Genomic DNA, 18,925 nt, shown 5'->3' with positions numbered 1-18,925 from the left:
TTCTGTCAACCCAGGCTTCTAAGTTAAAAACAAATAATGCTCTTTAGCAGCTCTTTTTTCTTTTTCCTTGCATTTCCAGTTAGTCCAATTGTATTACATTTATATCATACAAGTATTACATCAACTCCTCCAGCCTTTCCTCTCCTTTTTGTCCTTCTTAATTTCCCTTCTTACTCATCACTTGAAGTATTTCAACAATGAATTAGCCCTCTAGCACAAAGTGCTACTCCAATCAATTACTATTACCAATAACTTTAGAAAAGCAAATTCAAGCACATCTTTCCCTTCATTAAATGTTTTATCAATCATTCTACTATTGTAAAATAGTTCCAGTTCTGAAGACCTCTATAGAATGTGTCATCTAGGTTCCATTAACTTCTGATTTTCAATTAGAATTGGCTGGTATAAGATACTAGCAGGAGACTGGAAGGTGGAAAGAAAGAGCATTCAGGGTATTTATTCCCACAATCCCAGTCCCTTCCCTCTCTACCTCACCATTTTTGTGGCAGGGAGCCACAAAGTGAAATAGAGATAGAAAATCTACCAGAAAAAGAATTCAGAGTAACAATAGTAAAGATGATTCAAGATCTCAGGAAAAGAATAGAGGCACCGATGGAGGTGATACAAGAAATGTTTAATAAAGAGACAGAAACTTAAAAGAACAAAGAAAGATGAATGATGTGATAACTAAAAAAATTAAAAATACACTAGGAGGAATTAATAGCAGAATAAATGATGCTGAAGCATGAATAAGTGAGCTGGAAGACAGACTGGTGGAAATCATTGCTGCAGAACAGAATAAAGAAGAATGAGAAGAAAAAGGGGCAGTCTAAGAGACCACTGGTACAACATTAAATGCACTCACACTCATATTACAGGGGTCCCGGAAGGAAAAGAGAGAAAGGATCTGAGAAAATATTTTAAGAGGTAAAAACTGAAAACTTCTCTAACATGGTAAAGGAAACACTCAAGTCCAGGAAATACACAGAGTCTCGTACAGGATAAATCCAAGAAGGAACACATCAAGACACATATTAATCAAATTGATAGAAAGTAATGACAAAATCTGGAGAAGGCAATGGCACCCCACTCCAGTACTCTTGCCTGGAAAATCCATGGACAGAGGAGCCAGGTAGGCTGCAGTTCATGGGGTCGCTAAGAGTCGGACACGACTGAGCGACTTCACTTGCACTTTTCACTTTCATGCACTGGAGAAGGAAATGGCAACCCACTCCAGTGTTCTTGCCTGGAGAATCCCAGGGATTAGGGAGTCTGGTGGGCTGCTGTCTCTGGGGTGGTACAGAGTCGGACACGACTGAAGCGACGTAGCAGCAGTAGCAGCAGCAATGACAAAATCACTGCAGATGGTGACTGCAGCCATGAAGATTAAAAGACGCTTACTCTTTGGAAGGAAAGTTATGACCAACCTAGATAGCATATTAAAAAGCAGAGACATTACTTTGCCAACAGAGGTCCGTCTAGTCAAGGCTATGGTTTTTCCTGTGGTCATGTATGGATGTGAGAGTTGGACTGTGAAGAAAGCTGAGTGCGGAAGAATCGATGCTTTTGAACTGCGGTGTTGGAGAAGACTCTTGAGAGTCCCTTGGACTACAAGGAGATCCAACCAGTCCATTCTAAAGGAGATCAGTCCTGGGTGTTCACTGGAAGGACTGATGCTAAAGCTGAAACTCCAATACTTTGGCCACTTCATGAGAAGAGTTGACTCATTGGAAAAGACCCTGACGCTGGGAGGGATTAGGGGCAGGATGAGAAGGGGATGACAGAGGATGAGATGGCTGGATGGCATCACTGACTCGATGGATGTGAGTTTGAGTGAACTCTGGGAGTTGGTGATGGACAGGGAGGCCTGGCGTGCTTCGATTCATGGGGTCGCAAAGAGTCGGACACAACTGAGTGACTGAACTGAACTGAATGACAAACAGAAAACCACTGATAATTACTCCTCCATGATGGGAGCATAGTATAGCTGCTATTTTATCTTTGCTTTGTGAAGTTCTATGCAGTTCTTTAAAACCAGCTCAAAAATCACTTTTCATAATCTTTTTTTTTCTTTGTATATGATCAACCCTGCTTCCTCTGCACCCAAGTAATATTGCACCTTCTTAATGGTCCTTATATTCTCTTTTAAATGATACCTAATTTTTTAAATTTCTCTTCAGTTCAGTTCAGTTGCTCAGTCGTGTCCGACTCTTTGCGACCCCATGAATCGAAGCACGCCAGGCCTCCCTGTCCATCACCAACTCCCAGAGTTCACTCAAACTCACATCCATCGAGTCAGTGATGCCATCCAGCCATCTCATCCTCTGTCATCCCCTTCTCATCCTGCCCCTAATCCCTCCCAGCGTCAGGGTCTTTTCCAATGAGTCAACTCTTCACATGAGATGGCCAAAGTACGGGAGTTTCAGCTTTAGCGTCATTCCTTCCAAAGAAATCCCAGGGCTGATCTCCTTCAGAATGGACTGGTTGGATCTCCTTGCAGTCCAAGGGACTCGCAAGAGTCTTCTCCAACACCATAGTTCAAAAGCATCAATTCTTTGGCACTCAGCCTTCTTCACAGTCCAACTCTCACATCCATACATGACCACTGGAAAAACCATAGCCTTGACTAGATGAACCTTTGTTGGCAAAGTGATGTCTCTGCTTTTGAATATGCTATCTAGATTGGACATAACTTTCCTTCCAAGGAGTAAGCATCTTTTGATTTCATGGCTGCAGTCACCATCTGCAGTGATTTTGGAGCCCCAAAAAATAAAGTTTGACACTGTTTCCACTGTTTCCCCATCTATTTCCCATGAAGTGATGGGACCAGATGCCATGATCTTTGTTTTCTGAATGTTGAGCTTTAAGCCAACTTTTTCACTCTCCATTTATCTACACTCAAATTAAAAATTTTTGCATATCCTTCTGTTATTAGCATAAAGTATTTCTCATAACTGGTATGCAGAAATCTCTCTTAAATTGTATTATAATTATTGTATATCTAGAAGTAACTATTCTTAGGGAATACCAGTGATGTTATATCAATAGTTTACACATTATAAAATCACTATCGTCTTGTAAAAATTTGACTAGATATAGACAAATTTGAACGATAACAAGGATGATACAGATTTTAAAATCTTGACTCTGAATCCCAACCTTATTATCCCAGAAACTTTATTACCTGTACTGTTATACTACAAATAAAATATTTGTAGCTATATATTTTTAGCTGCTTAAAGAAAACATTATGTATATATACTTATTCTTTTAATCTTATGATTATAGAATTTTAAGAACTCTTTATTTTATGATGATCAATAACAATGAGGAAAATAAAATTATAAAAATGAAAACATTTATAAGTTAATAATAAATTATGCCCATTAAAACAAAGTTCATAGAACTAGTACATTTTTAATGAGATCATTAATATTGCTTACATTTCCTTAATTTAATTTTTATTATTATTGTTATATCTCACCTTATTCTCAAAATATACTGCTATTTACAAAAATAAGATATTGTGTAACATTATAAACTAGAGCTTCCCTGGTGGCTCAGTGGCAAAGAATCCACCTGCCAACGCAAAAGACTCGGGTTCGATCCCTGGATTGGGAAGAATCCCTAGAGAAGGATATGGCAACCCACTCCAGTATTCTTGCCTAGGAAATACCATAGGAAATACCTAGAACAGAGGAGTCTAGTGGGCTATAGTCCATGGGGTCACAAAAGAGTTGGACACACCTTAGCAACTAAACAATAACATTATAAACTAAAAGATAAACACACACAAATGTATATTTTATTCTTACACTAAGTGGAGCCACAGATAAAACTAGATCACAAAATGCATTTTATGTTGTACAGAATCACTAACATTAGATTAAAATTTTCATTCTAAGATTTCTCTGAGTCAATATGAACAAGGAAACATAAACAGCAATATAATTTAGAGACTCAAGAAAACACAAAGCCAAAATGATTGTATCACCCCTTTGGCATCAATGAATTCTTACAGTCATAGGAAATAAACACACACTTTTAAGGGTCTATATTTCTCAATATGACAGAAAGTTGACAAAGGTAAAAAAGTAACTAAAGTTAGAAGCCCATTTTTGGAGCCATTCCTTTATGAGTATCAGGGGGAAAAAAAAAGTTTTCTGTATAAGACCTGGATATCAGTATCTTTAACAGTGTTCCCAGACAAGTCCAATGTGCTGCCAATTTTGAGAACCAGAACTTGGCTAAACAAATGGGTCTTCACAGCATGGCTGCCAGATGGGTGGCCTCACCTGGGAACTTAAAAATGTAAATATTAGGGTCCAACCCAGACCTACTGAATCAGAAATTCTAGAGTGAGTCCAAGATTCCTGTCTTTTAACAAGCTCTCCAAGTGATTCTGATGTGTAATGGGGAACCACTGGACTAAAACAATTCCCAGGAAGCAGAATGAGATTGCCTTCTACCAACAAAATGTGGGTTCTGGACTTAAAGAAGAAAAGAAGGCAAGAATGGGTTTGGATACTGGATATTTCTTTTCTTTTTTTAAGATTTTTTTTGACGTGGACCATTTTTAACCCCTTATTACATTTGTTACAATACTGCTTCTAAGTTTTGTTTTGTTTTTGGCCACGAGGCATGCGGGATATTAGCTTTCCAACCAGGAATTGAACCTCCTGCAGTGGAAGGTGAAGTCAACCTCTGGACCATGATGGAAGTCTCTGGACACTTCTAGATTACTGCTTTCTCTCCAAACTACCATCACTAACACTTCACTCATCTACCCTTCCTTTTTATTCTGAATTATTTATATAGTACCAGTTGTCTTGTTTCTTCATCTCCTATGGCATAAAACTGCAAACAAATCAGGTCAGAAATCTTAAAAATGCTTGGTTCTTAAGCAAAAGATATTTCCAAGATGAGGGAAGTTATGTAAGATCAAAGATTAGAGCATCTGTGATTTGGCTGCAAAGGTTCCATCTCCCAAGGTTACTAAAGTGTGCACCAAGGCAAGCTGTTTAACATCTTTAAACCTTGGTTTGCTGGCATGTAAAACAGGGATAATTATACAAACCAGCAAAGTTCACTGGGAGGACTTAATGTGATTATGTATGAAAGGCATCCTCATAATGCCTATCACATAATAAACAATTAATACTGATTCATTTCTAAGATGCTTCACTATGAAAGCTATCAGGGCTCATTTATCAGACCTCCCTGTTACTTGTGTACAGTCAAAGAGGACATGCTGAGGAAACAGACCTATGTAAATATCTGAATTTGAAAATTCATAAACTTGGCATTTTTCCCCTTTTTCATGAACAGTCTCCACTTAATTGTAGATATTATTCTTTGAAATAGGCAAATCAAAGGTAGGTGTTAAGTATAAATTAGATGTAATTTTTAATTCTAACATTTATTAATGATAAATCAGTAATCTTATGTTTCCAGAGAAAAATGACTTAAAGAAGATATAACTGAACTTACATAACATCCTTTCATTAGCCATTACATTATCGATGAATTGTTGAGCCTACTGACCTTAGTACCTATCATGTGTAAAACTATGCATGATTTTTAATAAATCCACTTAAAGCATCTTTTGTAGATACTTTTAAAATAAACACTATGGAGTTAATCTAAGGAGAGACATATTCATTCATTTAGTCATGAAAAGATAACAGCTGTTCTATCTCTTACATCACATTTTAAACTTCCATCCTTTGGTTATCTGACCATTAATACAGAACTAAAGTATAAACAGACATCTCTTATAAACTATTTTTAATAAACTGTTTTTAGTCTGATCTGCTACACGTGATAACTAAGACAAAAGTACTCTTCTTGGATAATAATGTTATAAAGAACTTGAAGAAAATGAGTTCTAAACAACAAATCTACTGAGATTTACTCAAACCATGAGACCGAGAAAGTGTATTTTGAATTTCATTATGACTGTAGTTCTAAAAGACAGACTTTGTAAGACCAATGTAAATAATTCTCCAGTGGAAAAGTCTGTGCTAGATAGGATTACTACCACCTTTACCCACAGTTTATGGTTGAATTTGAATATCATATAAACTCTCAGGAAAATTTTATGTTCTTAATGTCAGAGATATTTGAATGGATGCATTAAAGTCACATCATCTTACAAATAAATATCTTTTTAATATGCAAACACAGGCATCACATTTAAGCAAAAACCTTCACACCATAAAGAAAATGCATTGCCTTCCCTTGCTTGTATTTCTAAGTCTACAAAGTGAATACACAACAAATGTAGAAGATAAGAGGTTTCTTTCTTCCTCTATTAAAGCTCACTGTATATTTTTATACTAAGCATTATGTTGACTTTGTTAACTTTTACTCAATTTATTTTAATATCTCAAAATGTAGAGAAAAGTTTAATTTCAATTCAGTAAATTTCTTTTAAGTGGACAGAAATTTAAAAATCCACTTTATGTCAATCCTTGGTGATTGAAAATATTAAACTAAATTAATAATGTTAATAATGAGGCTTAAAATGTCAAATTGAAAGGAGAACTAAATCAAGTAGGTGCAGGTGAAGAAATGTTTCCATTAGAATAAAATTATCTAAGAAGTATGAATACAGATTACAAAAAGAGATGAATTTAGCTAAATAGGAAGCCACTTAATAAAGTAACCTGAAGCATTTCCAAGGCACTTGTTTTAGTACCTGTATTTAGGAAAAACACAAAAGGGAAAATATTATGGAGACTAGATCCTAATGAGCTTACAACCTAGTGGAAAAAAATAAAATAAATCCAGATGGCTATTTGCAGAAAACTCAATTGATGGAATTAATTTTAAATATTTGGAAAGTAAAGATAGCCATGAAGTATGTTACTGAAATAAATGATAATTCTAAATTTAGAAAAAAGGCCTCTCTTTCCATCTCAACCATGTCTGCCCTCCACTTGCAGATATAGCTTCTTTAACAAACATTCTGAAGTTTAAATGATACTATTTCCTTCCTGGCATTTTGACCACTGCAAATAACCTCTCTACTGTCATAGTCAACTTCTGGTCAAGTTCACTACTCAGTGCCCTGAAACCTCAATATAATGACATTGATTTGAGGGATCTATAATGTTATTTTGTAGACATTCTGCACATAATATTTTGTCACACTATTTTCCACTGCCATCAAATATATGATGCTGACTTTAGAAGCAATTTACTGTTACTTTTTCTAGAGAGATAACTTGTTTGCATCTTTACATTTATTTTTGTGAATTCCTCTATTCTCTTTTAGAGACCAATCCCCTTCCCCGTATGCTTGATAATAATTCAATGCATACTGGGGGTGGAATGTGTTACATACAAAGCAGAAAATTCTTCTCTTGTACCCGAAAGAGGCAATCATCATCAATGATAAAACAGCATTGCCTCTGCCCTCCTGAGCTTGTGGTCCAGGGAAGATATAGAAGGTCTTTACAGAGATGTTTCTCTCTGTTGTTGCTCAGTCGTTGAGTCATGTCTGTTTTCGACCCCATAGACTGCAGCACGCCAGGCTTCCCTGTTCTTCACTATTTCCTGGAATTTGCTCAAACTCATGTCCATTGAGTTGATGATGCTATCCAACCATCTCATCCTCTATTGACTCCTTCTCCTCCTGTCTTCAATCTTTTCCAGCATCAGAGTCTTTTTCAATGAATCGGCTCTTCACATCAGGTGGCCATATTATTGGAGCTTCAGCTTCAGCATCAGTTCTTCCAATGAATATTCAGGGAATTCCTTCCCTGAATATTCCTTTAAGATTGACTGGTTTGATCTCCCTTCAGTCCAAGGAATTCTCAAGAGTCTTCCCCAGTACCACAATTCAAAAGCATCAATTCTTTGGCATTCAGCATCTTTATGGTCCAACTCTCACATCCTAAATGACTACTGCAAAAACCATAGCTTTGACTATACAGATTTTGTCAGCAAAGTGATATCTCTGCTTTTTTCCTCTCTAGCTCATGTCAATAAAACGTCTTCTCACAGTTGGGAGACATAAGTATGTACATCCTAAGAATTTTAAGATATGAAAAATATGATAAACAGTAACAAAAGGCCAATAAAATTTTGGAAAAATTTCTACAACATTTGTAACAGATTTTTTTAAAAAAATCACCTCAATGCTTTGCTACTGCTGCTGCTAAGTCACTTCAGTCGTGTCCGACTCTGTGTGACCCCATAGATGGGCAGCCTACCAGGCTCCTCCGTCCCTGGGATTCTCCAGGCAAGAACACTGGAGTGGGTTGCCATTTCCCTCTCCAATGCATGAAAGTGAAAAGTGAAAGTGAAGTTGCTCAGTCCTGTCCGACTCTTAGCGACCCCATGGACTGCAGCCCACCAGGCTCCTCCATCCATGGGATTTTCCAGGCAAGAGTACTGGAGTGGGGTGCCATTGCCTTCTCCACCTCAATGCTTTAAAAGATCTTATATCTAGGACCCGCAACTACAGAAGCCCATGTGTCTAGAGCCCATGCACAATAAAGCAGCTACCACAATGAAAAGCACACACACTGCAATGAAGAGTAAACCCAGGTCACATAACTAGAGAAAGCCCACACGCAGCCAGGAAGACCCAGTGCACCCCATAAGAAAAAATAAGCACTATAAACTGAAAACCAAGCAAAGAGCACAAACAGGAGATACACAGAGAAATACACTTGAACAAGGTACAAAGGGAAAAAGGTTACTCTCTCTCTGTTTTAGGGAAATGAAAAGAATGCAGTTAGCTGATATTTAATAGCTTTAATACACACAAAAAAATAATTCAATACTCAATTGTTTGGCAAGCATACAGAAAAACAGACACCATCATGTACTGCTTTCAAAAACAGTACATTTTGCCAAGTAACACAAAATTATAAACCAAGTGTTTTAAAACATAATTAATAATATAAGAATTCTACTCTGTATGCTTTTTAACTCTCAGGATGTAATCTACAATATGTGTAAAGTTGCATAGTGTTCAGGGAAGGTTGATTAAATTTGTGTATAATCAAATAGTGAGGAATTAAATTACTGTGTTATGGTGCATCCTGTTAATGGAAAACTATTGCCCCATTTTAAAAAGTGTTGGTAAATAATTGCTTACCAATTGTATATAAAATTAAAAGCATATTAGAAAACAATGTGATTAACAGAACCTATTTTTGTTTATCAAATATATGTATATATACACACACAATGCTTTTTATCATGGTGGCAAGATTATAGTTATTGCCATTTTTTCCCTTTGTTATTTATATTTAAACATTTTCCTACAATAAGAATACATTTCTTCTTTTGTGGGGAAAAAGTATTTTTGTAACAATAAAAAAGTTAAAGTCTTAAAATAATCAGTAAATGGTCTTTACCCTTAGTGTGATTTTAGTTCACTTATATTGTTCACCAAAATCCAAATTTGGAGAATCTTTTCAGGTATTATTAAAGATAGAGACAACCAAGACAGACCTGTAGACCTCAGTGTCTACACTGGGCCTCTCCTGAGTGTGACACATGTATTCATGTCTATGCTGCTTCCATGTCTGATTAAGCTTGCGATTCTCACAGACCAGATGCTTAGGAAATACATGTCTAATTTAAGAATGAGTTGTGTGTCTAGTCAAGGGTACCTCTTCATCCTCCAGACAATAAAGATCTTTGAATATTTGATAAATCTGCATATACAAAGGTCATTAGATGATATTAATATATATGTGATTGATATGTGATATATAAACAGTTAATATGTGGTATATAGTATGTTCAAATTTTCAAGTTGTCTTCACATAAGAATTAAATCTAATTTACCTTACTTGAGAAAATATTTTATTCCTCCATATTTTGTATAACTATAACAATTTTGTACAGAAGTTAGAATACAAATAAATTTATTTCATCTTAATGTGCTTAAAGGGAAAGTACATTTAAAAATTATATAATGAAAATGAATTCAAAAATTTTGAAAGTAACTCTAAAACTATGATATACAAGTTATTTGATTATTAAACAGTGACCATTGGTAACATATGATAAATCATACGTTATATTATGAATATATTGTTAAAACTTTACCATATAGGGCAAATATATTACCTAACAAGCTATATTTATATTATTTTAGGAATGGTTTACAAGTATTATTTTCAGCATAGATTTCTCTTAAATTCCATGTTTTAGAGCAACTGTAGTTAATTTTTTAAAAATATTATCAAGTTAAAATACACCAAAATAAAATTAAAGTGACTTAATTCACTTAATTAAAACAAATTATTGATAATGTATGAAAAAATAAAGAGTAGGTGCTTAACTCAAGGTCAACCTAAAATGACAGCCATTTTTTTGTGTTTTAGAGGTGCAATTATGCTTTATATTCAGTCCTGTGAAAACACTGCCAGAAATGCTATTTCCCACAAGTGTTAAAACAGTTAAGAGAAAATTACTACAGTTTAATTTTGATTTTGCCTGTTTGCATTTTTATTTTCATTTTAGCCAAACTGTTTCTAAAGCCTACTATTTAACCATTATTCTAGATTTATAAAACTGGATCTTTCAGAAATTATGTTGGAAGAGTGTTGAAGCATTTAAATTGGCCTATAAAATATTGGCTTCCCAGACAGGACTCCGAGAAAGCCGTGATCCTGGCATTTAATGTCTAAGAGAGTAAAGCTTTGCAAATTGTTATTGTTGCAGAGCAGAAAACATTAAAATATTTTCGGGGTTTACTGAAGCCTTTATCCACATTTATATCTAGCACTTAGACACATTATGGTATGCACAGTTATGTCACAGAGACAGCTTGCATTATTTATGTGGCTTTTAGTTTATAATGATGTCAAGCCTGTACAAATGCACAATGCTGATAGGAATGTAGGTCCCCTGGCAACAGTGTGGACTACAGCTCATTCCCATCTCAAAGACAACAGTCAGTGCTATGAAATGAAAATTTCAGAAAAAGTACTTCCAGCTTTATAAACAAGCAACACACGGAATTATATTCTATCTAATCTGCATGTTGAATGAGATGGTTCATACTCAAACAGCTTCTCAATAATCTGTAAGCAAACCTTAAAATGCAAGGCATTTAAAAATACCCATCTTTTTTTGTCAAGATGTTAATAAAATCAGTACATTTGGTTTTGATCTTAAAGAAAAGCAAGAATCATTTTGATTAGGGGTAGAGAAGAAAACACACAGGTAAAAAGACTTGAGAACAAAGGTTGGGTATCTTACATGAATGAGGCAACACAGAGGGTGCCTTGAAATTACATGTCTTCTAGATTAACACAGGGTAGTTTTCTCCCATGCAATTTCCCAATTATAATAGTTACTTTATAGCACACACATTTTGTTGTTTTTGAATAAAATCATCTTTGAATTTTTCTGTTGCTTCATTTTTCCTGAAATATTTTGTTCTAAATTTTTTAATTAGTCACTGGATTTAGAGGAAAATGAGTCAGCTCTGATCAAAATTGGAAATAGTTGCTAAGAAAGCCACCCTCTTCTAGCAATACCCTCCCCACTTTCTCCCATATATGGCTGCTAAGAATGAGGTTTTAGAACCATCTAGAAGTTATACTAAAAGTACAGAGTCCCAGCTCTAGCCCGAATATTCTGATTTTTCAAGTGTCAAAATCTGCTTTTAAATAAATGTATTACATATTTAAATATTAATAAACACAGAAACGTGATCAGAGTTCCTTGATGTATAGTTTGCAAAACTTCTCTAGAGCTTCTGTGAGCAGTCAGAAACCACTGCCCCAGAATATGCATGTGTATTCTACTAGATATAATTCCATATGAACAATAAATAGAGAGAGCTTAATCTGCCTGAGGGAACGATTTAAGGCTCCTACAAAACCTTAATAGCAGACCTTACTTAACCAACAGATAGGCATTTACTGAAGTCAAATAAAATGGAATTGAGGGCCAAGGGCTCAAAACTTTGCTCTTCTTGCTTCCAGCTGTGAAAATGAATAAGCTGGATCAAACAAAGGCTTTCTTGTGAGATAAAAATGATCATAAAATTTATGGTACTTAGCTATGAGCCAATTCACCAATTTACACACTATGGTAAAGTTGACTTGGCTTGTTGAACTGATTATGGAGGTTAGAGGAGAGGATTCTGAGGTCTTATAAAATTACAAACTGAGGGAAATCATGCACGACACTCCTATAGCATCAATGTTCTAAACTTAATATGAATTAGCTACATATTTGTACTTAATATGAATTAGTTACAAAGCTTAGATGCTAGGTAATACAAATGCCTTGATTTAATACTAAGCAAATAATTTTTTAAAACAATTCTCAGTTAAGATTCATGTTTTTCCAAGTTCTGTAGGAGTTCCTGGAGCATGAATGGATATAAATCCATTTTTCTTCTGTGTTTTGTGTATGTGTGTGTGTGTGTGTGTTGTTGTTGTTGTTATTGTTTAACTAGATCATGGTTCTTTTCCCAAAATACCAAGAAAATAAATTTTCTACTAAATATTCCCTCGCACTGCCTAAGTTAAAGGAAATGGAAATTTCATCCAACTCAAATCTCAAAAGAACATGCAAATTGCAATGATATTTACATTGAGTAGGTTTTACTTTATTATTTCCCCAGATTATAATTGAGAACAATACGTATTTTTAAATAAATATTTAGATTTCAATCCTAGGAAAAAATATCATGCCAGGTGCCCTTAGTTGGTCCCTGCTGAGCAGGATGAAGGGAGAACCCACTCACAAGCCCCATGCCACACAGGCCACACAGAAGAAGCCCCAGAAGAAGAGAAGACTATTTTTAATTCATATACATATGTTGAATGAAATAGCTGTATGGAATGGTGTTACTCTCCCACAAACAAAAAAAGTAAAATAAATATATAACCCTTATTATAGACCCAGAGTTCACTTTAGATCCTCAAGTATAAAGACTTGTCTGTTAAACTGTAAACACAAACCAAAGAGTGTCCCTTGGAATATCACTTCACTTTGTTAGCCTTTAACATTTCATTTCCATGATGAAAAACACAAGACTTATCAAAGATTCAACTACACAATGAAAACCTCCCTACATATTCCTACTCCATCATGATAGACATTCTACTGCTTCACTAGGTATATAAAGTGAGAGAATATTCTGAAATACAGTAATGTGACTTGTTTTTCTTTGTACTAACTTATGAATGACCTTCGCCACCCTAAGCCAGAAGCAGTCTTTGCCTTAAGGTGAAGTGAAATCATAGAATGAAAGAATTGGTGTAGAGCTTTTGTATTTTCAAGAGTGCTCTTGAAAACTATTTCAGACACAACAGTCTAAAAATCTGGCTTTAAATCTCTACAGCCAGATACCTGCGAGAGAAAAAAATATTTTCTAAATGGAAAAGCTCCTCTTTAAAAATAAAACAACAACAACAAAAAGACCAAAGAGAATTCGGGTAAACTGAGCTTGTGCTATATGCTGTGCTTAGTTGCTCAGTCGTGTCCAACTCTTGGAGCCCCTGTGGTCTATAGCCCACCGGGCTCTTTTGTCCATAGCATTCTCCAGGCAAGAATACTGGAGTGGGTTGCCATGCCCTGCTCCAGGAGATCTTCCCAATTCAGGGATCAAACCTAGGTCTCCCATATTGCAGGCAGATTCTTTACCATCTGAGCCATAGGGAAGCTTGGAGTTCTCCTACAAACCAGGGAGTAGGATAAATGACACATAAGAACTATTTCACAAAGTAAAAGGGAAAAAGAAAAAAAAACAGAGAGGAAGGCAAGAGGAGATGGAAGCTTAGGGACTGCACCTTTCTCCAGGACTCACTGTCCTGTAGTGCTCATCCATTAAACATTATCTGATTAAGTATTCCTATTTAGGATATATTTAACTTTGTGCCTTGCAGCCTTTAATTATAAAGTATCAATATATTGACCCTAATCATCAACTAACTCATTTAGCAAATAATTACTGGTACTTAATTATATAACGAATCTTTAAAATAATGCAATGGAAGGGAATCACAGTCCTTGAAATTCCTCAGGGAATCTGCAGTCTGCTGGAGGTGGTGGGGGTGAGAGGCAGAGACAAACAAGTTAAAAGTCAATTATATTACTCTGCTTATATGTTGTCATAGTTCTATTTGCACTTTTACCACCTCGAAATAAGTCTCTCTTTTTCTTTACAAAAATATAGATTATTAATGAAGCACAGCTTTGCATGAGCCACGGACACTTTCTGAAATCACCCTGTTCTTTTTTATGAGAGAAGCAGCCTGAGAAAACTTTTGTATACTGAAATTACAAAACTTATCTGCCAATTGTCAGAAGTGATCAAAACATGGCAGCATTCATATCTGCTACTCTATATACTTTGGGCAACGTGGTTGCAGATGTTTAAATAAAATGATGGTAAAACTGGAACCATTTTAATGGAACACAACAAAAGAGAGCTCAAAAAATCAGGGTGAAAAAGTCAGCCAGGAAAATAAAGTCACTGAACACTAAAGACACAGTGATCCCCTTGAATGCAAGGTCAAGTTGGCCAGGCCAACAATGGACTGGACAGCAGATACGCCTTTAGTTTTCTTTGAAGCAGCAACCATAGGAGCTGGGGGTCATAAAGCTTTACCAGAGAAGTGTGAAGGTATAAAGGTTTTGAAAAGATTCTCTGTAATATAAACGGGGAGTTCTTTGTCGTCTTCAGTAACAGTTCCTTGAAATCATTAAAAGGAAAAAAGAAAAATGGGAGCTTGTAGGGAGTATTATTTGCAGACTACAAAACAGGGGAAGGAATGAGTTATTAAAACTTGAAAGAAAAGACCAAAATAAACGATGATAAAGAGCAAGACTGGAAGAAGAGCAAAAGGGCAAGATGATGGAGGAGAAGTTTGAAAAGGAAGAAAAGAGGAAAAGAAATTTGGAGAAGAGATGAATGTATAACTCCTTCTGGATCCTGGGCAATATTACAAATTATTTTTACTTATGCATGCTTTTCTCTGGTTTCTATGACTTTTTTGTATGTAAAAGAGTAGTTTACTTGGAGAAGAACATAGAGACCAAGGAAATGGGGATTGTGTCATCTATCCTCATCAAACAGTTGCAAAACATTGAAACACAATAAAAATGAATATTAATGCACAAAGACTTCATGAGGTATAATAAGTTGCGTACACATTTAAGGCAGTCTATGAAATGTATTTTTCTAAATTTTTTAAATTAAAAAAATATTAATTTTTATTCGAGTATAGTTGCTTTACAATTTTGTGTTAGTTTCTACCACACAGCAAAATGAATCAGCTATATGTGTAATGTGTGGGTGTGTGTGTGCTAAGTCACTTCAGTTGTGTCCTACACTTTGCGCTCCCATGGACTGTAGCCCACCAGGTTCCTCGTCCATGAGATCCTCCAGGCAAGAATACTGGAGAGGGCTGCCATGCCTTCATCCAGGAGATCTTTCCCAACCAGGGATCAAACCCACATCTCTGTCTCCTGCATTGTCAGGCAGGTTCTTTACCACTAGTGCCACCTGGGAAGCATATGTACATATATGTATACATACATCCCCTCTTTTTTGGATTTCCTTCCCATTTAGGTCACCACAGAGCACTGAGTAGAGTTTCCTGTCCTTTACAGTAGGTTCTCATTAGCTATCTATTTTATACACAGTGTCATATCAATAGTGTATATATGTCAATCTCCCAATTCATTCCACTCCCCTCGACCCCCTTGGTATCCATTCTCTAATTCTGCTTTGCAAATAAGATCATCTATACCATTTTGGGGGACTTCCCCAATGGCTCAGCAGGTAAAGAATCCATCTGCAATGCAGGAGACACAGGAGATGTGGGTTTGATCCCTGGGTTGGGAAGATCCTCTGGAGGAGGAAATGGCAACCTACTCCACTGTGTTTTCCTGAGAAATTCTATGGACAGAAGAGCCTGGCATGCTATGGTCCAAAGGGTTGCAGAGTCTACCTGACTGAGCAGCTAAGCAGGCAAGAAAAATGATACCATTTTTCAAGATTCCATATATATGCATTAATATACAATATTTTTCTCTTTATGACTTTTATAAGAGCATTTACTACTTTTTAAATTAAATGTCTTCTTCAATATTGTAAGAAAGAATATACTTAGTCCACTTATTCTCTCACTTACACATTCATCTTTACAAGAGCACTAACAGGGTAAGGGCGGAGAAGGCAATGGCACCCCACTCCAGTACTCTTGCCTGGAAAATCCCATGGATGTAGGAGCCTGGTGGGCTACAGTCCGTGGGGTCGCTAAGAGTCGGACACGACTGAGCGACTTCACTTTCACTTTTCACTCTTATGCATTGGAGAAGGAAATGACAACCCACTCCAGTGTTCTTGCCTGGAGAATCCCAGGGACAGAGGAGCCTGGTGGGCTGCCGTCTATGGGGTCGCACAGAGTTGGACACGACTGAAGCGACTTAGCAGCAGCAGGGTAAGGGGGCAAGGCAGGAATTTGGGCAGTGCTTAATAAACAGTTCCTAAGAGACATTTTCCAAATATGTGGTCACTTACGTTGTATGATCCACCGATGGCCTGTGATTTTCCTCACCATGATGAATACTGGTTCCATTACCAAGTCCCCATCTGAATGTGTTTGAATCTTTAATTAATTTTTCTGAGATTGGCTGGTACCATTTACACAGGCTTCCTTTCTCAAAACTGCAAATGTCCATAGCTTGAAGAGAATGGGACAGAGACAAGATGAGTTAATCACAAAACTGTATCAATAAATGGCAGTTTCCATCTGCATCAGCACTTTCTTACTCTTGGGGATTTTTAAAATTTTAAATCAAACTTTTCAACATTACTGAAATAATTAGGCTAATGCTTTATGTAATCACTCAAAGAGTTTTAAAGAAATCTAGGTGTATTATATTCAAATATGTATAGTCACTGAAATGTGGAAATAAATGCACACACTGAAGAATCTGCTTTCATAAACAAGTAAGGTTTTAATTAGCTCCTAAAGCAGCACTTTAAGCATCACCAGTCTCTTCTGACACAACACTTACATTGCTTATATGACCTCCAAGTTCTGATAAGTCTGTTCTATTGTCACAGTATTACTGGAAAACTAAATTCCAAGTTACTTAAATTCAAAGCAATAAGATTGTCAACAGCTTTCATATCGAATCTCTTTCCTTGAAAGTTTTCAATATTCTTATGACTGTATTCCAATATCAAAAACTAAAAAAACCAGTAATTTTTAAAATACATAGGTTGTGTGTAAAAACAAAAGCTTTCTCTTCCTTTCCCCCTCCCTTTCTCTCTGCATGTGTTCATATGTCTGTCTGTTTTCAACCCTCTACTTCTTAAAGATTCAATGAGGTTTTGTGTATAAAATGGAAAGCCTGGTGTGTTAAAACAAATAAAAACCAAAACTCCAGTTTTTTTCAATTTTTAATTGGATGATAATTATGTTACAATATTTTAACAGTTTCTGCCATACATCAGCATGAATCAACCATGGGTATCTTTAGATGGTATAAACAATAACAGCATAGACTACCACTACCACCATTTAGAAACTTGGGTTCATAGTTTAACATAAAATTTGAGAAGGAAACACTCCATCAAAAAAAGTGATTTTAATCATGACATTCAAGTGTGTTATTTAATCACTGATATTAATATTGATCATATGATTATTCTGTGAAGAGGTTAAGTATTCAATAGAATCTTGTTCTTCACATAATTTTAAGAAGACCTTAAAAAGTATAGGTTTTTAAAAAATTATAGGACAGAGTTTCAGGCAAGCTATCTGCTGTACAATATTATACCTATAGTCAACAATGCCATATTGTACACTTAAAAATATATCAAGGGGGTAAATCTTATATTGTTGTTCTTATTATAATACAAAAATTACAAAATGTAAGACTGTAGATGACAGGAAGATTTATCACAATAGTTCATCTTGCAAGAGATAGAGGAGGAAAGACATACAATTTATTCAGAAATAAATGGCAATAATTCATGTTTAATCAAAATTAAACAACCTTATGATTTTAAAGTGATAATTTAATTGTAAGCATTCATTCAGGACATTTGGAGAACTTAACGAAACTTAACAAAACATCCCATCCAATCATCAATGACATTACTAAAATTTCTAAGCTGAACGGAGAAGAAAATCTGTATTCACTAAAATTGCTCACTAGGTGTAATTAATTAGATTTTGTGTAAATTTTACAAAGATAACTTGTGTGTGATTAGAAGAGGATTCTGTTGTCTTCCCATGAAGAAGACTGAATACCACAACATCTTCCATTATCCTACATCTGTGATACACTGTGTATCTTCCTGACCAACTTGAATTAATTACTGTCTCATCTCATTCACAGAGTGGATCAGCTTTGATTTTATGAGTTTCTTCAGCCTCATTTAGTTTACATGTGTATTTATATTTTTTAAGTTTTAGAATTCCTTGATGAGGCTGACACAGACAAATTAGAATGTCACTATAAGTGAAAAGGAACTAAATAGCCTCTTGATGAAAGTGAAAGTGGAGAGTGAAAAAGCTGGCTTAAAGCTCAACATTCAGAAAACGAAGATCATGGCATTCGGTCCCATCACTTCATGGAAAATAGATGAGGAAACAGTGGAAACAGTGTCAGACTTTATTTTGGGGGGGCTCCAAAATCACTGCAGACGGTGACTGCAGCCATGAAATTAAAAGATGCTTACTCCTTGGAAGGAAAGTTATGACCAACCTAGATAGCATATTCAAAAGCAGAGAATTACTTTGCCAACAAAGGTCTGTCTAGTCAAGGCTATGGTTTTTCCTGTGGTCATGTATGGATGTGAGAGTTGGACTGTGAAGAAAGCTGAGTGCCGAAGAATTGATGCTTTTGAACTGTGGTATTGGAGAAGACTCTTCAGAGTCCCTTGGACTGCAAGGAGATCCAACCAGTCCAT

General features: G+C 35.8%; 1 protein-coding gene across 3 annotated transcripts in view; it reads right to left on the bottom strand.

Moving 5' to 3' along the window:
• The window catches only part of MALRD1 (MAM and LDL receptor class A domain containing 1), a 554,066-nt gene that overhangs the window by 367,330 nt on the left and 167,811 nt on the right, over nt 1-18,925 (bottom strand). For all 3 annotated transcript variants that reach the window (XM_015474019.3, XM_015474018.3, XM_010811194.3), the window contains exon 22: nt 16,520-16,682. In XM_015474019.3, the coding sequence (XP_015329505.1) occupies nt 16,520-16,682 (163 nt within the window). The remainder of the gene's footprint in view (nt 1-16,519; nt 16,683-18,925) is intronic.

This window comes from Bos taurus, chromosome 13 (assembly GCF_002263795.3).
Source record: "Bos taurus isolate L1 Dominette 01449 registration number 42190680 breed Hereford chromosome 13, ARS-UCD2.0, whole genome shotgun sequence".
NCBI lineage: Eukaryota > Metazoa > Chordata > Mammalia > Artiodactyla > Bovidae > Bos > Bos taurus.
The sequence above is the reverse complement of the archived record's forward strand: the minus strand, read 5'-3'. Positions and strand labels throughout refer to the sequence as shown.